The sequence below is a fragment of the Hyperolius riggenbachi genome, chromosome 9 (assembly GCF_040937935.1).
Source record: "Hyperolius riggenbachi isolate aHypRig1 chromosome 9, aHypRig1.pri, whole genome shotgun sequence".
NCBI lineage: Eukaryota > Metazoa > Chordata > Amphibia > Anura > Hyperoliidae > Hyperolius > Hyperolius riggenbachi.
The window spans coordinates 228,687,199-228,713,722 of NC_090654.1; the positions used below are offsets into that span (position 1 = coordinate 228,687,199).

Here is a 26,524-nt window from a genome sequence, read left to right on the forward strand (position 1 = left end):
TAGTTGTTATTTCCTAGTGTTGGGAAAACCAGAATTTTAAGGAAAGCTGTGGAGGTCTGCAGAGATCCAAGGTGTCGGCAGTGAAGGAAGAAGACAGCAATGAAAAGTGAAAAAAAAAGTTTTCATAGCTTTCCATTATAGTTACAACTAAAGTGATTTTTTTCCCCCGGAGTTTGTCTTTTTTTTATTTTCTATTTTTGTCCCCGGAGCAACAGTACTTGAAACGCAATACAATGATAGAATGACATACATGAGATCTCACAACTCTATATGAATCAGAGCCTATGATTTAGGTACTAATGACTTTTTAATTCTCACCAGGTTGTAAGCAAGGCTTCTACAGTTTCCTAACTTTTCACTTCTTCTTCCTTCTACCCTGCACACATTTAGCAGAGCGTTTTGTAGGAAAAAAATTAGTCACCATCATATAGCAAGTGCAGAGCACAGCAGAGTTTATATTTGTGCTGGGGATCGAGGCTTCTTTTCTCCCATGTAGTATGAGAAATCCCCTCCATCCTTAAGTGCGGTAGTGCTTATTCACCTATGCAAGGGTGCCTGTGTGGGTCAGTATTTGTATGTAGAACAGAGGCGCCAGCAGGATAAAAGTCAATACAATTTTTAAAAATTGCTTGGAGGAAGTGGTGGGCTTGCCTCCCAAAAGCAGACACGAGATCCTGTCTTCATATAAATCAATACATTTATTATACGGTACCCCAAAAACAGTGCAACGCGTTTCGCAGGCCCAGCCCGCTTCATCAGGCAATAAACGTGGGGACAAGACAGAGTTTCGGCAATAGCAGGTGTAGCGCCTTTGTGCGTATTTAACCACTTGCCGACCGCACACTCATACCGTGCGGCGGCAAAGTGGTAGCTGGAGGGCCAGCGACGCAGATCTGCGTTGCCAGGTGCCTCCCTAATTAATCAGGAAAGGCCGCTCGCGCGAGCGGCCTTTTCCTGTTAGATCACGGAGCGGGTCTCCGTGAATAGCCTGCGAGCCGCTGATTGCGGTTCGCAGACTAAATGTAAACGTAGGAGACGTGTGTCTTCTTTGTTTACATTGTACGGCGCTGCTGCGCAGCAGCGGCGTAAGGCAGATCGGCGATCCCCGGCCAATCAGCGGCCGGGGATCGCCGCCATGTGACAGGGGACAGCCTGTCACTGGCTGCACAGGACGGATAGCGTCCTGTGCAGCCCAGATCGCCAGGGGGGACAGGGAGGAGAGGGAATTTCGCCGGGGAGGGGGGCTTTGAGGTGCCCCCCCCGCAACACCCAGGCAGGCAGAAGAGATCAGACCCCCCCTGCACATCATCCCCATAGGGGGGAAAAAAGGGGGGGCAATCTAATCTCTCTGCCTGCTACCTGATCTGTGCTGGGGGCTGCAGAGCCCACCCAGCACAGATCACTAAAAACAGCGCTGGTCCTTAAGGGGGGGTAAAGGCTGGGTCATCAAGTGGTTAAAGCCTACCATGTTAGTTCAGCATACCATGTTAGTTAGTTAGTTCAGCATACCACTACTTCAGCATACCATGGTTTAATGCATAAAACAGTACGTTTGCTTTAATTATAAAAGCACAGTGTATTGTGCATTACAAGTCTGTATTTGTTGCAGTAATTACATAGAAATGACTTGGCTTATAGACTGGTTATTGTAGTTCTCTTTCTTGTTGAGACCAAAGTTTAATTGTACTGGACAGAAAGCTGGCCGGACTCCTCATTCTATCCCATAATCACCCTAATGTAGTAATCAGTAGGGATGAACAGGCAATACTTGCAAAGTCAGAATCACCGCAAATGTAACTGATTCCCATAAGGCAAATTCTTTGCAAGCCTGAAGCCAAAATTCGCTGTCAAGTTTTTTTGGTTTTGTTCATTTTGCAGGTAGTTACCGATTTCCTTTTTCTACAACAAATGGAGTGTCCCCAGTTATCATAGCAAAGGAATCAGACCATGTAGAGCCTGCCCCTAGCAATCAATAGGAATGAATACATCATCATCCCTTTATAAAGGGGAGAGTGGAAGGAATTTCTCATTCTGTTTTCTGTGGGGAGAGAGAACTATAGGGAGAGTTGTATATTAGATTGACAGGGTCTGTGAGTGTACTCATATTGCATGTGCACACTACAGATGCAAAGGTAGGGAGAACATACATACTCCATGCAGATAGTGTCTTGGCTGAGATTTAAACCTGGGTAGTGCTAAAAGTTAAAAGTGCTAGTCCCTTATCCATCATATTGTAGCCACAGTGCCATCCATGCTACTGATGGCTTTTCCATTTAGACAAACCTCTTCTGATATCTGTTTAATTATTACCAGGATATATATAGCATGGTCTTATAGTATCTACATACTACTAAGAGTGGTAAGGCCAAATGGACACTGGATGCCATTGAAGAAGGGTGTAGGTCAGAGTTTGCAATAACATTAGAACCAGTCAATCTATAAGCAGTACAGGTAGGAGGTGGCTGGGTTGGCTGTCTGCTCAGCAGTGATGTCTGCTCACTTCTAAGGAAAACACTCACTTTTTTGCAGCTGCAGTCCTTTGTGCATAGATCCAACATGTAATAACTAAGATACTAAATTATATAGCGTAACTTTGCACTAAAACTAATACTGTAAAAATTCTGTAATTGAGATTATATGTTAATAGAATTTGTGAGATAAGAAAATATGCAGGAAATATGAAAGTTTAATTATTCCTCACAACTCCTTATCTCCCTCCTACCCATCTCTTTCGAAGGTAATATTGTGCAAGACTTCTCTTTGTTATACTAGTCCAATGCTTACAGGTGTCACCAGCAGCTGGTGTTTAAAATGACTTAAGCCATCTGTTTCTCGAACATGTGGGATCTGAAGAAGGAGTGCTTCTGTGTTGCTGTAGAGGTCTTTAGCAGGCTGGGTATTTACAGTGTCTAGGAACTATTGTACACAGAATCCACAACTTCTGGGTTTACCTACAATTCCTTGCTTTATTTATTTTTATTTTGCAAAACTGGTCTTCACAATCATGTGGCCACTTCCAGGCTTATGATATGGTCCAGAACCCTGGCAGTCCAGGCCATGTCCTTTCCTAAGAGGCTCTACAGTGATTAGGTGAGCTGCTTGTGTAAGCCATGCTCCCTCCCATAATGCTCTGCATAAGGGGCTCTATGTTGACTTGATTCACAGTTCTCTCCTGGCTTCAGTATGGGAGAGGGTAAAGCCATTTTACAGCTACTGTACATAGAATGTTCAGGTGGTGATGAGTTGTTGGTATTTTTCAAACATAGAATATCTTCAGGTCCTCATGTCACAGATCATTGTACTATAAGTTAGGCTGGCATATCCGTGGAGCAATACATTCTCTACTTGAATCAGAATGTAAACATGTGAGATACAAAGGTCTCAAAAAGAATGTGAGGTATTTGAAATTATAACACCTTGGTTTAAACCTAAATGGAACACCTTGTTTTAAACTAAAATGGAACACATTGGTTTAATAGAACTGTCAATGAATCCATATTCCCAACTGTTTCCCAGTCATCCAGAAATAGCTGTGAATCCGGATATTATTAAAGTAATTCAAAGAGTGCAGAAGAAGAATGAGTTTTCTCATTTTCAGATTCCTCTCACTCTTTGTGAACTGAGACCATGGAAAAAAATAGTGGTATCCTAGTGAAAAAAAACACATAGTCTGGGTTGTCTTTATTAGTTCTAGGCAGCAATGTGTAAGCTTTATCATATATGAAGTCAGGGATGGGATTTGTAGTTTTAATTTTAGCAATGTAATATGGTTTACTCAACTGTTCCTTATCATTCAGTAGCTCTGTCTTCTAGCTAAGCATTACTGCATTAACCTTACCTGCTTTCAGCAATATCAGCATATATTAAATTCTGCCAGTCTGTGTGCATGTTTGTCAGCTGCTTGGATGTCATGTATTAATTGTATTAGCTTCCATTCATAATGTTTGGTACACTTATGGCTGCCTTGCTGTGGTCCTTTTTGACTCAATGCAATGTAAAAATTGTACATCGTTTGCGAATACTAACTTACATGGTCATATGTACTTTGAAGTCCAGACACACCTAAACTGAAGGATAACTCTAGAAACCTAATTCCCCACTGAACATTTTAAAACGTGTAACCTTGTTTTATGTCATAAATGTACTGTTGTCATAATTAAAGGGCACTTGGAGTAAAGCTTAAAATTATAAACCACCCTAAACTTTATATTTTCTCTTAAATTCAGAGACAAAATATTTCTAAAATGTAGTGTCCTTTTTGTTGTTAGCAGAGATGAGCAACATGGTCTGAGTCTTCATTAAATCTGGTAAATTCTGGAGATATGATCAATTCTTATGATCATTTTCCAGTTATGAGGGATATACTGTATAATCGCTGTGCTAAAGCATATGTACGTGAGAGAAGGTGCTGAGAAATTTTGGCTGGACTTGGGCTGTCTATGTGGTTCATGATCTAAGCACTGTCAGGTGTGGACCAAAACAGGGGTCACACTTACCGGCTTTCGTACGCGTTTTCTGTACAGAAAAACTGACTTCAACTGAGAACTCATGTTAATCAATGAGCTAGGTCACACTTTAATGCAGGTTTCGCATGCAGAAAAAAAACTGACATCTTGCGCAATTTGTCAGTTTTCTCTATAAATTACATTAGCTGTTGTAAGGTAGAGGTCACATTTGTCTTTCAGTTTTCTGAAAAGTGTAGAAACTGAAAGACAAGTGTGACCCCTGCCTCAAGAGTAATGTTGTTATCTAGTTACCTGTTCTGGCTGCTTATACATCCTTGCGGTTACAACTGTCATTCCAGCCTCCATCCATAGTCATGACAATGCTGTCATATACAATATGGTGTCACACTCCCAGCAACTGTGTGATGGATAGACACAATGGCCAACATTGCAGCCAATGAAGCAAGAGGACACAGAAGTAGTTAAGACAAGTATAGTTGGTTTTAAGTAAAATAGGGCCCTGGGCAAATCAAAATGGGGGCCCCATTTTAGATAATATTATTGGTTGGCATGTCCCCCAAATAACCCAAATAGACAACATGCCCTTCAGCTAACATCAATAAGCAGTATATCTCTCAAAAACACAATTAGGCAGCATGTCCTCCAAATAACATAAATAGGTATCATGTGCCCCAAATTACTTAAATGTGGCTGCTAGACCACCAAATAACATAGGCAGCATATCCCTTTAATAACACAATTAAAGGAATACTATCGATGTATGCATTTATTTTTAAATGCTGTATGTTGTAGCACACATTAGGACAAGTACTAGGAGCAATTTGATTCCTCACACAGCTGTTCCTCTCAGCTGTAAAATCCTCCGTCAGTTTTGGCGTCAGTGTTGGATACAAAATGTATCTAATACTGAGCTCCCAGAGGGCTAGACCGTGTCTCTGCACAGGGGAGTTGCTATCAACTCCTCAGTTTATAGTTTAATTATCACCTTGCTGAAAGAATCTTATTGATATGTTGGTAAGGGGTTAAAGATTCTAGCAATGTGTGTTTATTATCTTTGCTTCTCTTGACTGATAAAGATACTAATAATGCTAATTGTAGACAGTGGTCTGCCCCTCTCAGCAGCTTGTAAAGTGGATGCAGCCTGGAGTAAATCACCTCAAGCAGGCAGCCAGTCTGAGTGTAAACACAGACTAGTGTTATAGCTTGTTATATTCCAGCAATATTACAGCTCATTTAGTTACCTGTTACCACCTCAGATCAGCCTATTTCTCCTCATGTCTCCTGCATGCTGTGAGTGACACAGTGAAATATATTTGTGAGCTGTGTGACAGAGTAACCAAGCAGCTCAGGGTGACCCAAACTACTATGAGCTGTGTGAGAAATGAATTTTTAAGCAGGGATAGCGAGAGAGAGACCTGGGTGAATAAATAAAGTGCCCCTAGCACTAGTGGTAATGTGTACACTAATATAGAGTATTAAAAAAAAAAGTTGTTTCAATCGATAGTAGTCCTTTAAGCAGCGTATCTCCAAAATAAGTTAGACAGCAGCACCTCTCCCCCACATAACACATCATGCTCTCCAAAACAACTCAGGCAGCATGCCTCTAAGATAACAAAATAAGGCAGGCATACCCCAAATAATCCCACTAGGATAGCCATGAGCCACCATACTCCTCCAGTATAGATATGTCCCCATAATAATCCTCTCCTATAGCCACGTGCTACCAACAGATCCCCTGCCCCTCTGTAGTCATGCCCCCAATACTCTCAAGTATTTCAACCAGCATTAGCCCTGCTTTGCATTTTTTCTCTGGAGCTTTTCAGTGCTCATACATTATACCAAAGGTCTAACTACAAATCAATGGCCTTCCATATTTTATGTTCCCTACCCACTCCCCAGTAAGCAACTATCCTTCTACTGTCAGGCTCTAACTTTAACACTTAGGGCTTGATTCACTAAGACAAATAGCATGCCTTATCAAAGTTAACACACCTTATCAGAGTAGCATATGGAGTGCTACGATCCTGCAGGGGCTCAGGACAGAACAAGTGGAGCTCTAATCATTGCCAATTAGCAGGCATAAGTTTGCTATGCTACTCTGACAAGGCATGTTAACTTTGATAAGGCATGTTAACTTTGATAAAGCATGCCATTTGTCTTAGTGAATCATCCCCTTGGCAAAAGCCTACAATAACATCAATTGTAACCTTACCCTGTACACTAAAATAACATTAAAGCGGAATATAACCCTGCATTTCAACTTTGCTCTAAAACATTATTTACAGCATATTATATGCAAAAAGCATTTTTTTTTACTAGACCAGCATTGGAAGGGTTAAACACAGAGGTTTTAAGTTCGTGCAGACGTTCAGATAGTTACATTCTATTTAGTTATATGTATATATTTAGAAATGTTACACACTCTTTGGCTGTCCTCCAACTCCTCAGTGAGAGAGATGAGTCACAATAAACACTTAGATACATTTGTGTAAACAAAAAGTATCTAACTCAAGTTCGGATGCGTCTGCAAAAATCTCCAGGGACTTTAAAGCCCTGTGTAACCCTTCCAATGCTGGTCTAGTAAAAAAAAAAATGCTGGTTGCATATAATATACTGTAAATAATGTTTTAGAGCAAAGTTGAAATGCAAGGTTATATTCCGCTTTAATGCTGGCATCAACCTCCTGCAATTCTCACTCGCACTATACATTCCCTACAGGCCCTAGGTCTCACACAGTAAAAATCCCCCACTCGCCCTGGACAGCACTAATATTAAACACTTCCCACTTGATCTGGTCCTTCCCCCTCATTGCCAAACCTCACATATATTATACAACTCCCACATATACCATGTTTAACCAAAAAGAAGACAGTGTCTTATATTAATTTTTGCTCCAAAAGATGTGCCTGGGCCCCTTTTTTCAGGGGATGCCTTATATTTCTATCAGGAAGTGTCTCTCGGCAGAACATTACCTATTCCTTTGTGCTGTTCTGTTACTGTTTTTCAAGGTATGCTACTGTACTGATCATGCACCTGCCCTGTCATCTCTGCACACAGCTGATAACCTTGCTGTGTGCTGAGATGACAGGATCAGTGCCCGATTGCCACTGCACCACTGTGTCCTCACTTCCTGGCTTCCTCTACCTCCTCTTTAACTTCCACCAGGGCTCATTTTCGGGGTAGGGCTTATATTTCAAGCATGCTCAAAATTCCAGCTAGGGCTTACTCTCAGGGTAGGTCTAATTTCAGGGTAAGAGGGTACATGCCCTGCTCACATTACAGTCTTTTTTCATGCATCATGTTGATAGGTGAGTGTCACCAGCACCTGCATCTAACATTACTCCATATCTCTTGTCATATGTTGCTACCTTCAGATTCACAGAATTTACTAGATTTGCAAGATTCATGTACTGATCTGCTCATTTCTAAAGTGTTATAATGATATTATTTTAAATAATGTAATAGGCAATATTATCATATTATTTTGTAGGCTATCTTGAAAGCTAGCATTTGTTTAACTGCAGATAAATTTGATTTTAATGTTAATATCCCTACCACCACATAATGGGCCTTATTCAACTCACATTTTCTCCTACATTTTCTCCTAGGAGATAATTTGTCATCTTATCTTTAAAATAACTTTTCAGCACTCTGTAATTGAAAAAGTACCAACAAGTAGTTAAAGTACTGGCAACATTATGCTGAGAATTTTCTTGCTTGCTGGTGGAATGAAGGGCATTTTATTGATAAGGTTTTCAAACATCACTTTAGAGAAAAGTTTGGAGAAACATTGAATTGAATAAGGGCCTATTATACCCTCATCTAGCAAAGTATACTCTGGAGCTTATTCACAAAAGGCATACATTTTCTTTAGCCTACATCCATTTCAAAACCCCCAGTCAGTTGCAGGGAAATGAAGAATAAGAAGAGAAAAAATTCCAGCAAACCAATATTTTAGATGAACACAGCAGTTGGGCGCAAATTATTATACTGGTAAATTGTGCTTTATTAGAAATAAACTGCAGTGGGACAAATTATGACTGCACTGCCTCCATTACCGAACTTATGCAGTGACCCCCATTGCTGAGCATGTGCCACACAAAGGTCCAACTGAAATGTTGAAATTTGAAAGCAGAACATATTCATTGACTTAGTCCTGAAAATAGGAATACAGAATTATAATCACACATTTAGTTCACAAATCTTTCGCCAACCCTGAATCTAATCCGATATGACTCAGATAAGTGTAGCAAATCCTATATTTATAACATCAGACATTTTTTTATTACACTAATCCAATCCAGGTTTGCTGGATCACTCGTGGAGATCCATGAAAATTAGGCCCCGCACATCGCATTTTAACAGTAAAGCAATAGTAGGCTTTATAAAAACATTCAATTGTTCTAGGCCTACAGACATATAAATAAAATCGGCTGTAATCAGTATGCATAAAATATTAAGATGGAAGAATTGTCAGAGGAACCCATGCCACTTTTTGAAAATAACAATAAAATAAAAAAAAAATCCATTGCTTTAGCTAATGTGCAAATCACATGTAATGCTGCAATTTAACATTTGCACTTATTCATTTTTATATTTTTGCTTTTCTAACATTTGAAAGCATAGCAAACACACACACTTTAAAAAGTTGAAGGCATTTTTTCCTGTATTTTTCTTTCCCAAACCCTTTCTGTTTTTTTAAGAGTGAGAATGAGCAAGGGCGTAGAACCTCCTTAGAAAAGTTCACTCGCAGCGTGGTAAGTCTTGGAAGGGTCATCTTTTCGTTTTATTTATTTATTTTTTGCACACAAACTGTAAATGAAGTGAACACAGAAGAAAACACGAGTATGTGGTGTTGCTTGCAATTTTGTGAACCTGTATGTGACTGCATTATCCTTCGTATTGCCTCTTTGTTGGAATGCTTTGTGCTATGTCTCTCTGTTTACAAGTTTGCTTCCCAATTTTAAAATCTGTCCAACACTGTCCACCAAATGTGTTAAATGCAATCCTAAAGATATGAAAAAGGTCTAGTACAACCATTCTCAGTCAGGCTACTCATAACTATTCAATCTGTAGTGATCACAGCAAATTGGTTTCTGTGGGTTATTGAACTTCGTTGAGCTTTTGTATTTTTGTTTAATACAGCTAATTTCACAGTAGTGCAGTGCACTGGACAACATAATCACATTTCTAATGCAATGTGATTATATTGTAAAGATACTTACACATTGTTGTGTTAGTAATATGGTGCAATAGATCTGTTGGCATAATGTGGTGCATGCAGTGAGGTATCACATAATGTGTGTTAACAGTTGGTGTTAACAGTTGCAAAGACTACTTGCTATATACTATGTAGTTTTGCTGTCAATATTATTCATGTTGAATTTGAGTTTGTCCCTACCTATTTTTTATGTGACAGAAGTCCAAGCTTTAAAGTACAGCAAATGTACAAAATGAATTCTACAACTCACCACAGTTAAAAGGATACCAAATATGATACCCAAAATGTGTAAATAGATTAATTAAAGTGAGGCCTATATCACTACCCTTAACACCATTGGAGGTCTAGCAGGATGGAGAAAAGCCGAGGTCAGAAGCCAAGGCAAGCCAATGGTCAAAAGATGGAAGATGGTCTGCAAAGTAAAGTTTATCATAAGTCTTGTGGCTTACACTCTTGCCTTGCAGCAGGGTCCAAATTTCAAAAAATGGCAAAAATCTACAGTATATGTACCCACCGCCACTCTCACATAGCTTGTAAAATTTCACCCTATACTTTGCACTCTTGCTTGGGATGTTCTGTTTAATCCCCTGTCAGCTATGAAATGGCAGTAGGGAGTCATCCACTACAATATCTTGCTCTGGGTATAGACCTCGCTACATTTTGTAGTGAGATAACTCATGTAAGTAAGTAGAGGCTTGAACTTATAAAGTCTGTCATAGACATCTTTAGGTATGCTTTGGGCATTATCACTAAATGGAGGAATTTTGACAGAGCCTAACTACCTAAAGACCGCCGCACACCAATGGGCGTGGACGCGGCGGCAGCCCCAGGACCGCCTAACGCCAATTGGCATCAGGTCTTGGAGCCGGCTATTGAAGGAGATCGCATTTTTCCTTCTCGGGGGCGGAGCTCCACCCCGCCTTCAGTCTCCGAGCGGCGGGAGACTGTTAAACGGCGTAATCGCCGTCTATTTACATGTACAGCGCTGCAATCGGCAGCAGCGATGTACTGGGGACAGCCGTGTGAAATGGCTGTCCCCTCCATAGGCTGGACAGTGATCGTCTGTCATAGGCTGAAGCCTATGACAGCTGATTGGCTGGCGGTGGAAGGGAGGGAGGGAGCAGGGGAAAAGAAATAAAAAAGGGCTATTTTTATTTTTTTTAAAAAGGAAATAAATATTTATATAAAATAAAGAAAACAAATGTGGAGCAATCAGACCCCACCAACAGAGAGCTCTGTTGGTGGGGGAAAAAAAGGGGGGGGGATCACTCGTGTGCTGTGTTGTGCGGTCCAGCAGCTTGGCCTTTAAGCTGCAGTGGCAAATTAGGGAAAAAACAGGCTGGTCTTTAGGGGGGTTTAACACTGCGGTCCTCAAGTGGTTAAAGTGTACCTGAGACTAAGGGAAAGAGAAGTTTTATAGATACATGGGGCTTCCTCCAGCCCCCTCTGCGCAGATGGATCCCTCACCGCGGTCCAAAGCCTCCTAGAACCCTGGTAGCAGCCCTGTTCTCTGCGGCCAGTCAGGCCAGTCAGCGCAGTTGCAATGCAACCAAGCGTGCTCCCCATCTCACTCCCGTAGTTGGGAGTGTTCTGCGTCTGCGCAGTAGTACTGCACAGGCGCAGAATGCTCCCGGCATGCGCAGAATGCTCCCGGGGTGGGCGCACGCAACCGGGCCATGCATGCGGAGTACGGTCTACTGGCCACGGAGAACGGGGCTGCTACCAGGGGATCTAGGAGGCTTTGGACTGTGGCGAGGGAGAGATCTGCACGGAGGGGGCATGTATGTATAAAACTTTTCTTTCCCCTCGTCGAAAGGTTCACTTTAAAATTGCAGCCTGCTCATTGTAGCTGGATGGAGGAGTGTGATGTGTAACAGGTTGTTTGACCAATACATGCGCATCTCTGGCAGGGCCGGTTCAAGTAACAATTGGGCCCTAGGGCAAAATTAGCTTGGGGGCCCCCCAACAGACACCCCCTGACCAAAAAGCGTCATTAGAGGCCCTTTGTTGCAGCCAAATCTCCCTCCTGGGCCCCTGAGCTGGCTGCTGACCCTCCCCCAATCACTTCCCAACTTAACAGACTCTGCAGAGTCCCTGAGGAGCAACAGCTAAGATGGGGGAGGGACAACTTGTGGGCCCCTACAGGATCTGGGGCACTGGAGCAAATGCCCATTTTTTCCTATGGTAGCTCCGGCCCTGATCTCTGGTTTTTGGCATGATGTTTGCCTCCTATTTTAAGCCAGATAATAGAAGGGATATTGGACTAAAAATTGTTGCACATATACATTCATTTGAAACACTATGTGCTGCAACAAAAAATCAGTGATGAATAGCTGGTAAAAATTCACAGGCTGAAAATTTTCAGTGGGCACTGAAATTCTGCTTGCCCCTATAAAAGGCAGAATGTCAGGCGCTACAAAGCTAGCGGATGACCAGTTGCCACAAATAATCTCAACTGGTACCTCCTGCCTGCAAGGTACTGGTGGCCACACAACCTGCCTTTGCCTGGCTTCCCTCTGACCACTGCTGCTGGCTGCAGCCGTCTTGCCCAATGAGCTACCTTCGATGGCACCTGGCAGTCCTAATCAGTGGAATTCGGCAACCCTCCTAAAGTGGCGAGGTGGCAGCCTTGGGGAATCTTAGCGCTTAGAAACAGAGTTGGTCCAGCTCTACTGGAGAAGAGCATCACCTTGCCATACCCAACAAAGTCTTAGATATGGATGGATGGATGGATGGATGGATGGATAATGGAAAGAGAAAGAGGTTGTTGTTTTTTTTAAATGACAGAATGAATGAAGGAAAGAATGAATAGAATAATAGAAATATAGAAATAGGGGCCGGTAGAGAGGGGGAAAAGTACAGAAAAGTACTAAAAGAGGGGATTAGAGTGGCATGAAAGGGCTAAATGGCTGAGGAGGAAGAGGATAAGGGGTTAATAGGGCAAATATAAGTCAAGACTTATTGAAAAAGCACAAAAAGGCCTACCACAGTATAGTCTCAGTCTCTCTCCTTCAGAGCACTGATTGCAGCAATCTGAGATGATAGATGAGCTGGGGGAGAGAAAAACACTTGTATTTACAAACATTTCTGAGAAAGATCATTGTTACTGATTTGCAACAATGATCATTCTTCATACTGAGGTTGGATTTGCAGTGAACAGAGGCAAACAGGACATTTTAACCACCCTGGCGTTCTATTAGAACGGCCAGGGCGGCGGCGCAGCACATTTTTTGTGATTTTTTTTTTTAAATCATCTAGCTAGCCTAGCGCTAGCTACATGATAGCCGCTGTGCATCCCCCCACCCCTTCCGACAAACAGGAAATCCCATTCAGAACGGGATTTCCTGTTTGGCTTCCCCCATCGCAATGGCGATGATCGGGATGACGTCGTCGACATCATCCACATCATGGTGTCGGAGGGAGTCCCGATCCACCCCTTAGCGCTGCCTGGCGCTGATAGGCTAGGCTGCGCACTGGGTCTTGGGGGGGGGCCCTGTTACGCTGCGGGTAGCGGTGCATCGGCGGCGAGCAGCAGCGATTGGTATAAACACGTGTGTTTTTTTTTTTAAATTATGAAAATCGGCCCACCAGGGCCAGAGCAGTCCAGCGCGGCGGTCATGGACAAGCTGAGCTCGTCCCTACCGCTAAGCTGGTTAATGCATCCGCAATAAAGCAAGTGGTTAAAATAGATTTTCTCAAAAAGTACTAGCTCTTTCTGATTTTTTTTCCCTTTGTTTCCACTGCTTTTTTTCTTTTTTCATATCCAGCAAATTTGGCGATTGTAGCATGCTTTGTTATTTAATCAGAATCAGAAACAGGTTTATTCGCCAAGCACGACTGGGTCGTGCCCGGAATTGGGTTTGGCACAGAAAAACAGCTCAGGATAATCGTTAAGACAGCAACCGTGACGACAAAACAAAAACTAAAACAGCCATAAAAACTGAACAGCCATAACAGAAATGATTGACAATACAGTAATAAATGCAGCTTTAAGCAAGTGTGACACTGGAGTGAGACATTTTAGACTGGAACACAAAAAGCAGTAGCTGTACCGGTCCATTGTTCTATCGGGAGCATTTGCTCCAGCTACAGTCCTAAGGGGGAGCCAGTGTATAGAGTTCAAGAGGTTGACAGTGGAGGGGAAGGAGTTCATATGCCTAGCTGTCTTGGTGGAGATGGCCCAAAGCCTCCTCCCAGATAGGTGACAGTTAAAGTAGTGGTGGCTCGGATGTGAGGGGTCATTTGCAATCCTCTGTGCTCTAGAACGCAGCCTGGATTTGTAGAAGAGGTCGAGAAGACGGAGGGGTTGCCCGATGATTTTCTCTGCTGACCTGATGACCCTCTGTAGCTTGTATCTGTCCCCGTTAGAGGAACCAGCATACCATACCAGAATGGATGAGCAGATGAAAAATTCTATGGTGGTAGTATAAAAGTTTTACAGAAGCTCCTGGGCCATCCCGGACTTCCTCAGGTGGTGAAGGAAGAAAAGTCTTTGTTGGGCCTTCCTCTGTGTGGTGGCAGTGTGGGCCTTCCTCTGTGTGGTGGCAGTGTAGGCCTTCCAGCTCAGGTCGTTGGAGAGGTGGGTTCCTAGGAGACGGTTGCAGGAAACACTTTCAACCTCAGTACCGTCAATGAAGATTGGAGGTGGGGTGGGGGCATGCATCCTGAAGTCTATGATCATCTCAACGGTTTTGGTTGTGTTGAGGACCAGCCTATTTTCCTTGCACCATAGACAAATGCTGTCTACCTGCTGACGATAGGCCTATTTTTCATTCTTGGTTACAAGACCAATGATGGTGGTGTTGTCAGCGAACTGGATGACCTTGACCGAGTCTGCTGTGGATCTGCAGTTATTGGTGTTGAGGGAAAACAGGATCGGGGACAGGATGCAGCCCTGTGGGGCACCTGTGTTGGTTAACCTTAGTTGAGAGGAGATCTTACCCAACTTGATGACTTGGGATTTGTTGGTCAGGAAGTCAGTGATCCGATGTTGTAGGGTCAGGTGGACCTCAAGTGCCATCAGGTCGTTCTGAAGGATGCGAGGGCAGATTGTATTAAATGCCAAGCTGAAGTCCAGTAGGAGGATTCTGGCGTATGAGTCAGGTGTATCCATATCATCACTGATGAGCTTTAGACCACAGGTGTTGAACTCCAGTCCTCGATGCCAGTGTTTAGGATGGACTGAGAAATGGTGAAATGTGTTCTAACTGATAAATCACACCTATCCTGATTAAGTCTTATCAATTAGTGTGAGCTGTGCCAAAAATGTGTGAGGACCTCGGTCCTCGAGGACTGGAGTTCAACACCTGTGCTCTAGACAGATGTTAGCATCATCAGTGGACCTGTTTGTTTTGTACGCAAATGGGAATGGATCCATTTAACCATGAATATCAACACCTATTGACTTCAATGTAATTACAAATGAGCTGTTTTTAAGGTCAACCTGATTCGAATTCGAAAAGCCATATTCAGGTCTAATATAGGATTGACCTAAATCTGAACAACAACACTAATAATTATGGCCTTCTAGGAAATCCAACAGATTCCTGACCCTCCTCTGGTTCACGCTAAAAGTTTTGAAAACAACAGCTTTCCGTCAGATACCTTAAGGGCCCATTTCCACTTGTGCAGTGGAAATCGCTGCTGAAATTTTTTTGCATGCGGATGCGAATTTCGCATGCGGTTGTATGCGAATTTTCATGCGAATTCTCATGGATGACTATGTATGCAAATTTAACCATGGCAGTGCCTGTGTGCTTTTCCATAGTTATTAAGCAAATTCGTATGCGAATTCGCATGAAAATTCGCATACCAAAACCGCATGCGAATTTCCCTACTAAATAGATTGTATGCGAATCGCATAGCGGTATGCGGTATGCGAATTCTGATGGCTCTGCCATGCAGATTTTTTCTGCACAGAAAAACGTTTAGAAATCCTGACAAGTGGAAACAGTCCCATCCACTTGTATTGCCCATGCGAATTCGCGATAGTGGAAACGGGCCCTAACACTTTTCTGAATAACCTGATGAATTCTGTATCCAATGCTTGTACTAGTAAGGCTACTAAGATGGTTTGATGCTGATCTTTGCACCAACTGCCTCTTGAACATAGTACTATCTTCCTATTATCCGTTTATGGTGGCTAGCAGTTAACTGCTTTTGGACCAGCGTAGTTGAAATCTACGCCCGGTTTATGTCCGCCTAAGCCTGCCAGGGCATAGATTTCAAATTCCGCATTCCAGGGATCCGCTGTTCCCGTCATTCACAATGCTCTCACATCGCTAAAGCAGAGTGCAGAGTTGTACGGCCCTGGAGCTTGGTCTTAAAAGGACTCCGAGCAGTGCAAAAACTATGCAAATATGCATATCATTTTAAAGCTCTCTTTCTCCTCTTTCCAATGATATATAAACCGCCACCCTACGCCTTTTAATTTTCACTATTTTCGCGATCGAAATTGCTGTGGCCGCAATTTCGATCGCGAAAATAGAGAAAACTAAAAGCCATAGGGCCGCAGTGTATGTGTCGTCAGAAAGAGGAGAAAGAGAGTTTTAAAATGATATCCATCTTTCCATAGTTACATTGTATTACGCAGGGCGACTTTTTCTCAAAGTCAGCAGCTCCATTCAGCAGAAAAAGTTGCCCTGTGTAATACAATATAACTATGGAAAGATGGATATCATTTTAAAGCTCTCTTTCTCCTCTCTCTGACGACACATAAATCGTCGCCCTACGCCTTTTAGTTTTCTCTATTTTTGCGGTCGAAATTGCGGCCGCAGCAATTTCAATCGCGAAAATAACGAAAACTAAAAGGCGTATGGCGGCGATTTATATATCATTGGAAAGAGGAGAAAGAGAGCTTTAAAATGATATGCATCTTTCCATAGTTTCTGCACTGCTCGGAGTCCCTTTAAAGCTGCAGTGGCCAATTAAGCATAACTTAGCCTGGTCACTAGGGGGGTTTAACACCATGGTCCTCAAGAGGTTAAGGGGCTAGAGACGTCTGGTCCCAAAGTGGTTAAAGTACATCTGAAATGAGTGAGACATGGAGGCTGACATTTTTTTTTTTTAAATAATACAGATTGCCTGGCTGTTCTTCTGAACCTCTGCCTCTAATACCCTTAGCCATATACCTTGAACAAGCATGCAGATCAGATGTTCCTAACTGAAGTCTGACTAGGTTCGCCACATGCTGGTTTCAGGTGTGTGATTCAGACCGTACTGAAGCCAAAGAGATTGGCAGGACTGCCATGCAACTGGTACTGTTTAAAAGGAAATAAATCTGGCAGCCTCCATATTCCCCTCAGTTAAAGTGTACTTTAAATTGCTTCTTTCAGTTTGTACTTCTAATGGTTATCCTTTGAAAATGGAAGAAGTACATTTTCAGTAACAAATTACTGTTGTCATGTCAAAACAGAAAGTATGGACATTTTTGTTGATTCAGCAACTTTTAAATGAAAAAAATAACAGTTTACAGATGAGCAAAGGCATTGCAATAGCTTTATTTTCTGTACATTCACATATGCAATATATTGATGCATTTTTCCCCAAGTCCCTCACTTGGTACATGTACTTTGTGCTGCACACCTGCTTCACGTAGGGTTTGAGAAAAACCTTCCATCTACTTAACCTGCCAGTACTTTTTAGTGTTGTAGTTGACCATTGACTGTATAATTCATGAAGGTGCTAAAAAAAACAAACATTTTTGCTACAGAAACAAACTATTATTTTTACTGTTGAAAATATTTTCAGTAAATGTTTTGATCTGACTGACTGTTACATATTATAGGACTATTAGACAGTAGTCCGGAACTGATGGTTAAAATTCTGAGGAAAGGAAAGGTGGTGATTGTAATTAGTTAATATATTAATATTGTTTATATGGGCAGTAACTCCATTTTTATTAGATTACTGTAGCATCAAAAAATACTGATTATGTATTTGCATATTCTTGGCTTAGGTGCGTACACACGTCCAACTTAATGCTTGATAGTCATTTGGTCTTTTGAATGACTTTAACCTCCCTGGCGGTCTATTAAAACCGACGGGGGCAGCGCAGAACTTAAAATTTTTCTTTTTTTAATCATGTAGCTAGCCTAGCGCTAGCTACATGATAGCCGCGGCCTCCCCCCACCCCCTCCGTTCGCCTCCGGCGATCAGCGCAAACAGGAAATCACGTTCTGAACGGGATTTCCTGTTTGGCTTCCCCGTCGCCATGGCGATGATCGTCATCGACGTCATCAACGTCGTGACGTCATCGGGAGTCCCGATCCACCGCTTAGTGCTGCCTGCCGCTGATAGGCCAGGCTGTGCAAGGGGTCTGGGGGGGGGGGGGGGGCAGCGCGGCGCAGGTAGCGGTGAATCGACGCGGAGCGGCGGCGTTTGGTTTTTACATGCAGCTAGCAAAGTGCTGACTGCGTGTACCAAAAAAAATTATGCAAATCGGCCCAGCAGGGCCTGAGAAATCCTCCTGCGCGGCATAGCCCGACCTGAGGTTGGGCTTACTGCCAGGGATGTTAAAGGGGCACTGCAGCGAAAAACTGTCAAATTTAAAATATGTGCAACCATATATAAATAAGAAGTACATTTTTTCCAGAGTATAATGAGCCATAAATTACTTTTCTCCTATGTTGCTGTCACTTACAGTAGGTAGTAGAAATCTGACAGAAGTGACAGGTTTTGGACTAGTCCATCTCTTCATAGGGGATTCTCAGCAAGGCTTTTTTTCTTTATAAAGATATTCCCTAAAAAGGTTTTAAACAATGATGCTGGCCAGCTTCCCTGCTCCCTACACAGTTTTTTGGCAGTTGGACAGAGCAACTGCTATTCACTAAGTGCTTTTGAAAGTAAATATATTCCTGAGAATCCCCTATAAAGAGATGGAGTAGTCCAAAACCTGTCACTTCTGTCAGATTTCTATTATCTACTGTAAGTGACAGCAACATAGGAGAAAAGTAATTTATGGCTCATTTTACTCAGGAAAAAAATGTACTTCTTATTTGTATATGTGTGCACATATTTTAAATTTTACATTTTTTCGCTGTAGTGCCCCTTTAAGAGCAAACAACAAGTCATTCAAACGTCCTGTACACACTGAACAACAATGTGGCTGATAAACTAATTTACATGTCATTTCACCAACGATAAAATAAACTAATTTACATGTCGTTTAACCAACTTGCTAATGGACAATGGACTGAATGGACTGGATCAAACGACTATATGTTTGCACGTCTATTAGTTGGTCAAGCGGCTAGAAGTCATTTGTACACACGCACTGACTTGAAAGTCGTTTGCCGGATAGTGGTCTTAACTGATCCGCAAGTTGAATTTGGCAAACAGTTGGTTGTGTAGGTAGGCATCCACACGGCCATCTTATCATCCGACGAACCAAGTTTAAACGATGGTTGGAAAAGTTGGACCTGTGTATGAGCCTTTAGAGTTGAATGCAACGATTTGCAACCATCTCTGTGGAAAGCAAACAATCTGTGAAAGCAAAAAAAAAGGACCGATTTACTAAAGTTGTCCAGGGTTTGACATAATTGGAGAGCACAAGTCATTTTGCAAACCTGGCTTGAACTTATAAAAGGTAATTTTAGATTCTGACCAGTCTTGTAAGATTGCTTACATTCTCTAATGATCTTCTTTTTAATATATATCCAGGACTATCTTAATATATTACAAATGATAAGAATGTTTAAGGTACATCAACTGCAAAAGTAAATCAAATGCTAGCTACGAAAAGACAAATAAAACAAAGAGACCGAGAGCCCAATATGGTGTAGTATGTCAGTAATCAAATGGAGATGAAATTAAAGTAAATAGTAGATGTACTCACAAGTCTGGGTTACCGCAAAGGCAACCACTGTAACTGCAGGTGGGGACAATTGGAGCCTGACCCCACTCAGGCATTAAAAAGTCGCTCTCTGTAGATAGAAAAATGGGGAAAACACCCCTCCACCCAGGGTGGACAGTATAGTAATAAAACAAGAAAAACAGAGGCGCCAACAAGTATAAAATAATTAAAATCCGCTTAAAAGGAGGGGTGTAGGTGGACACACCTCTCAGGTACAAAATAGACCAGCCAATACGCTGTTATTTTATAACAGTAACATTTATTGGGGATTCTCCAGGTATGCACCGCGTTTCACGGGCAAAGCTCCCGCTTCATCAGGCAATCAGAAAGGAGAAACACTGGAAAAAAAAAAAAAACAACGGGGGAAAAAAATCTTATCTTCTCCTCATACAGTGATTTGAAATAGTCATGTTATTTCCAAAAACACCAGTAGATGGCAGCATCAGATAGCAAATACCATAATTTTGATCCAATGTGCACCATTATACAGAAAAACTAGTTACATCATCCATATGAGTTGTATATATTTTTGTTTTTTTTGTTTATTGATTTATATTTTTAATACAGCTCTGTAGGGCATTCTGGATAAGAACAATCTTGCCCCTTCTAACATCACGGACTGCAGCCGCCAGTCAAAATGGCGACTGCAGCCTCTAACATCCACCGCGCATGCGTCTGCCCATAACACCTCTGTCAGAGCGGATGCGACATTACATCCGCATCCGCCCATACCAATAACCCGGGCGTTGCGTCCTAAACAACATATTGCGCTGCCCGTCCTACCGCAAAACCAGAAGTCGTCATTGCGACACTCCCGGCACACAATTCCGCCCACATTCAGAGCTTAGTCTGGCGCCAATAGGGAGTTATATACCACGGAGGCACCACCACAGACCCCTATAGAGGCACTTGATCTAGAATTGGACCTATTACTGGTAAGCAATCGTTCTGCATATATCCTCACATACATGTGCTTTTTCATACTCCTTTGTATTTTGGAAGCAGAGTTGGTACTACTTGCCTGATTTAGTGTTTACTTGTTTTTCTATGTGGTCTGGCACTAAGACCTTTATATAGTGGTTTCCATCGAGTTGACCATATCTTAAAGACCATTTCTTAAAGAGCAGTATATACAAGGATATTTAGCATTTGGTTTGTGTGATACTAGGTGATATCAATTTGCATTTATGATTTCTAGTATATTCAGATATGTTACATATCCATATGATTCAGCTTATGGTAAAAACACCCCAAAAAAGAGAGTTTTCTGCTTATATTGTATATATAATTTTTTATGTATAATGTGTGCAGAGATGTCTCGCGTTTACTGTCATTTCTGTAAATCAAGCGTTCCCTGGCATATTTTTCCTTTTGTTTTTTTTTCCCCCAGTGTTTCTCCTTTCTGATTGCCTGATGAAGCGAGAGCTTTGCCCGTGAAACGCGTTGCATACCTGGAGAATCCCCAATAAATGTTACTGTTATAAAATAACAGCATACCAAATGCTAGCTGCTGCTGGCTACTGTATAAAACACTAATGTACAGTATATGTGAATTTATACTTAAAAAATGTAGCCATGCTACTTCATTGTTTGAAAAAATTCATAAAATTATCCTAAAGTCTAATTTTCAAGGTTAAAGGGACTCGGAGCTGAAAAAGATTTTATACATATCTGGGGCATCCTTTAGCCCCATCCGCTCCGATCGCTCCCACGCCGCCGTCCTCCACTGCCCGCAGCTTCGGGAACCGGATCTCATCACTGACGTCAGTCGCGGCCAGCTACGCAGGAGAAGTGCACTCTCTACATATCTCTCCAGTGGCGGCTGGAGAGATACGCAAACAGTGCACTTCTCTTATGTTAGACTGGCTCCGACTGACAGAAATGCGGGGACCCGGTTCTCGAAGCTGCAGGCAGCGGAGGATGGGCGGGGTGGGAGCGATCGGAGCGGTTGGGGCTGGAGGAAGCCCCAGGTATGTATAAAATATTTTTCCTTTTTCAGCTCTGGTACACTTTAAACTAAATATGTTTAAACTCCAACCTTGTTGAGTAATCTATGATTCTGCCCATTCCTTCACTCCCCAAACGTGCCTAGGTGCTTTGCCTTATGCCTCAAGTGCCAATGGGGGATTTCATGAATGTCATTGGGCATATGTGGCACAAATTCCAAAAGCCTATTTGGTGTGCAATGAAAATATATCCCCTTCTTTCTGTCTTTCATTCACAGATTACATGGATTTTTGGTGTTGAGTAATTTCTTCAAATTGCTGTGGAGTAAGATTATTAATTTGCCCATGGTAGAGTGTATTTTCATTTGCTTCCTCCAGAATGAAAGCTGGAAATAAACATCAAACAAATGTATAATGATTCGTAGTCCTGTTTGTGTAAAAAATGGTGACATATTTTTTGTAATATTTTCTATTTTTTTAATCAAGATAATGTAATTTAGAAAATCAAGCATTACACATGTATGCTCTTTTTTTTTTTTTTTTTGAACGCCACCATTTACTTACATGGCAGTAAAATATACTTTGGATAGGAAACTTAGAAGTTAAACCAGTAGTTAATTATCAGCCACTGGTCAGGAGGTTTGATTTCTATGATTTTAGAGAATTGTCTACTTCTTTTTGCCCACCTAAATTGCTGGTCAAACCAGCAGGTGAAGCTATGTAAATCAAACATTCATTTACAATATTTCATATAATCTGTATCTGAGAAACTTGGGAGGGAGGAGGACCAGACTTGGTCAGGTGTTTGTTTGTTTTACTAAATAACTACTTTACGCTAAACTATGTGTCATGATGAGGTAGGCTCCTCTTACCTTTTTTTTTTTTTTTTTTTAGATTCTTTTCTTTTTTACAAGAATAAAAAGATATGAAAACAGAGAAATGAGGCAGATGATACAAATGGTACATATAAAAAAATTTGGCATACACACATTGCCTTATGCATACAAATAGAAAAAAAAGTAATGCATAAGTAATGCCACCATAAAGGATGCTAAATAGGGTCACAGAACTAAGTCCATGAGTATACCAAGGTCAGGGTCTCATGTTCTCCACCAGTTGCAAAAGGAAGTCTGTACGGTGTCCCTGGGCCCAATAGGGATACACCAAGGCACCTATTAAAGACTTAAGATCATATAGAGAACAAAAGAGGCCGTACATTAGATATCCCCTCGATTCACAGAGAGAATAAAAAGCCATAGTTGCTTAAACAGTACATTTTGTTTCAGAAGCGTAATAATAAATGAAAATATGGCCCCCAATAGAAATAGAGTAAGAGTGAAAAAGGATAAGAAAACAGAGAAGGAAGAAAAAGAAGAGATGAAAATATGATCCATGGCGACAGTTCCGATGGCCCTAAAAACGCTCTCTAAGGATAGGGGTTCGTGCCAGGTGGGCAGCACCCATAACTGCAGAGGCTTAACTGGACATAAGAGACATATCTCTGAGTCTACTGAAATTGAAACCAGCCAAACCAGGTTCTCCAAAATTGCTCCTGTCTATCCTGGATGGTGGCTGTAAGATCCTCCATGTTGCTCCTCTTACCTTTAAAACTGTTTTAAAGTGTTTTATACTTTTTGGGGCACCTCCCTTCCAAGTTACGTTTTGACCTCTACGGGGGTTGTTATCAGTTCAGGCCGTGAACTGTCTCCCCCTTTGGTGGGTGACCCGAACTACATTTTCTCTGGAGAGCAACCTAACCATTTCAAGATGTATACATCTGCAAGTTTGATTGGATACATCACACCCAAAGCTTATATACCGTGGTTGCCTTTCCGCAACCTTGGTTTGTCAGTACCACTTTTATTGGTCTTAATTATACAATTTGCATAACATACTACGCCATAAGGGGCTCCTGCTCTTGCCTGTGCTTTTTTTCCCCTTTCTGGAAGATCTCAGGTTTTCCAGACCTCTGCTGTATCTGAAAAAAAAAATAAAAAATACTTGGGGCCTGATTCACAAAGCGGTGCAAAGTGTTTGCACGCCTGTGAAAAGCCCTTTATCACGCCTAAACTCAGTTTAGGCGTGATACAATGAAACTCGCGCGAAATTCCCGCGTGCAAAGTTTTACGCGCGCAATCGCGCTGTGCAGTGTGCGCGATGCGCCCATTAATCTCTATGGGCGCTGCGCGCGGAATTACGCGATTGCGCACGTAAAACTTTACGCGCAGGACTTTGCGCGCGATAAAGAGCACAAATCGGTGCTAACTCAGCGGTGCAAAGGTTATCACGCCTAAAGTCTTTTAGGCGTGATAACGGAGTTATCACCGCTTTGTGAATCAGGCCCTAAGTGTAGAGCTCTTTGAAACAAATTATACAAATTTATGAAAACACTGTATACAGGGCCGGATTTACCATAAGGCACTGTAGGCACGTGCCTACAGGCGCCTTATTTAGGAGCGGCGGCTGCCCTCCCCAAATGTCCTCCTACCTACTGGGAGGCTGCTTAATACTGGGGTAGAGGCACACCTTTCAGAGCATCCTTATCCATATCAAGGATATAGATTTCCTCCTCACTTTGGCTTCCAGATATTTTCCAACCTCCCTTCCTAGGGATTTGGAAGCACCAAAAAGTAAACATGTCCTACCCCAATTCTTTATACCACTTTTTATCCCCCTTGCAGGCTGGTGTTGACGTGGACTACTGAGCCTGTGGTTGTGGAACTCTGCTACCTGAACAATACTAACTAGCCCAAATGGTTTTCTGGCATGGGAGGTATTCTGCAAGAGAGATGTGCTGATTCTGCACCTTACATCTCTTGCAAAGCACTTTTAGCTGGTGCCAAAGATGATCATTCCTACATGAAATGCTCAGGTGGAGATTTGGGATAATACTATGAGGCAAATTTGGTAGAATTCTGAAGCCTAGAGGAATGTCATGAGGCAGAGAACATGCCTCTGTGTCCCATCTGCCCACCCCTCCCCCCCCCCACCCCAAAATGAACCGCCTAGGGTTCTTTTCAACTATCTTTCACCTAATCTATAAGATAACATTTCAAAACATTACAAGCAGGTGAATTCCATAATATTACTCGATCCTGATTGACTTACTTCAGTATTACTTTTCATGTCCTGGTTGTAGTACTCTTTTGCTTGCTGGGTGCTTAAGAGGGCTACTATAAATAAGGTGACATAACTCACAAGACATTTTTGGCACCTGGGCCAAGTAAACTTTTGTTAGTTTTGAATTTGGTATTTAAATGGCTGCTAAGAATTTTCTATGGTGAATCTTTCCATTAATCTTTTTAAACTCTGTACTATTTAATCCATTTTCTATTATTTGTTTTTTTAAACTTTGAATGAAAATCTCCAAAATCATGAATTTAAATCATCCTTATTTTCCCTTGTTTTGCTTTCTTCCACAGGGGAAGTCATTGACATCAAAACGCCTCACTGGCCTCATGCAATCCTCCTGACAACCCAGAACAGAGTCGCTGACAACCCAGAAGAGAGGCGCTGACACCAGGCACCTAACACCCTCCAGAAAACGGTTTCGACAAGAAAATGGGTCACTGTGAAAGCAAAGAAACACATGAAGAAATGGAAACTGTCCAGTCTAATTCTGATGTTGTTTGTCCCTCAGTTCAGCAATTTTTGCTTGAGCAGCTTTTTAATGACCCTGAGTTGCCAAGTATCTTTTTTTTTTTTTTTCATTTGTGTGTTTAGTTTAAGATTTGGTATCCCCGCAACACAGTAACGGGAGGGTCAGCGAGGGAGATGGTTTGTAGACTAAATCAGCAATAACAGTAAACAAGACCGAGATGGATGTTGAAGTTTCCACCTCTCTTCTTCTCGGCATCTCGCTGCAATGGATATTATCACTACCAAGAAAACTACCTTTTGCGTCAGTTCAAAACAAAAACTAAAAAAAACACAACACAAAGCAAAAACTGCTCATTCTTAAAACGTTAACAAGTCTGTTTCTCCTGCGTCCTGGACTGCAGACATCTGACTTTTATTTTATGTGTGTGTCCCTGTCAAAGAGACAGTTGAAAACATTTGCTCTGCATAGTCTTATCCTTCCAAGCGCATGATGCTGCTCCAAAGATAGCATTACGAGTCAAGGTTAAACTTAAGATCGATGGAGAAAAAAACGTATATAGCAAGTCATGTTGATTTCTCTTTTATATATTTTTCTTTTCTTTTTGCCACTGCATGCATTTCAAGTAAAATCTGCACATTCGTTCACAGTATACGTCACTTTCTCTTCCCCATAGCCGACCTGCGGTGGTCAGACACATGCTTGCAACTTGAGGGGGTTTTTTTTGCAGAAGAATCAGACTTCCTGAAGAATCATTCCAACTTTGTATATCACATTTCAGCCAATAATTAGCTGAGATAAACTCAGAGAGAAAAACAAAAAGAAAAATTGGTAATCAATTTAGTTATATGCTAGTAAATGTGCAAGACATTTCCCAGCGTAGTTGGATATAACAGATCATACTTAGTATAATCTTAGAGGAAACAAAATAGAAAAAAAATAAACATGATCAATTTGTCACCTGTATAAAAAAAAAAAAAGAAATGGTTATAAGCCTTATTTGAAAGGATGGCATTGTCATTATTAAATGCTGATGGCTGTGTGGGTTACTGTAGCATTCTGGGTTCCTTCCAGGAAAAAAAATCCAGTAGTAAAAATACAATTTGAAAACAAATGATCTGGGGATTTAATATACAGGTAGTGTTCTTGTGATTATTGTTACAAATTGCTCGGTTCAGAGGACTGGAAATCATTGATGCTAAAAAAAGGGAGAAATACATTTGTCTCAGCAGTTCCTACCACAGATACAAGTCAAACACTGTCAGACTTGAAGTAGCTGCCCACTAAAAGGGACACTTAAGTCAAATAAAAAAAATTAGTTTTACTCACCAGGGGCTTCCCTCAGCCCCCTGCAGCTGTCCGGTGCCCTCGCAGCATCGCTCCGATCCTCCTGTCCCCTCCGGCGGCTGCTTCCGGTTTCGGCGACAGCCGCCGACAGGC

General features: G+C 41.8%; 1 protein-coding gene across 3 annotated transcripts in view; it reads left to right on the forward strand.

The window, feature by feature from the left end:
• Positions 1-26,198, forward strand: part of RGS6 (regulator of G protein signaling 6) — a 531,053-nt gene extending 504,855 nt beyond the window's left edge. For all 3 annotated transcript variants that reach the window (XM_068254099.1, XM_068254101.1, XM_068254100.1), the window contains one exon: positions 24,909-26,198. In XM_068254099.1, coding sequence (XP_068110200.1) covers positions 24,909-24,959 — 51 coding nt within the window. In that variant the 3' untranslated portion in view covers positions 24,960-26,198. The remainder of the gene's footprint in view (positions 1-24,908) is intronic.
• Positions 26,199-26,524: the final 326 nt, after the last annotated feature.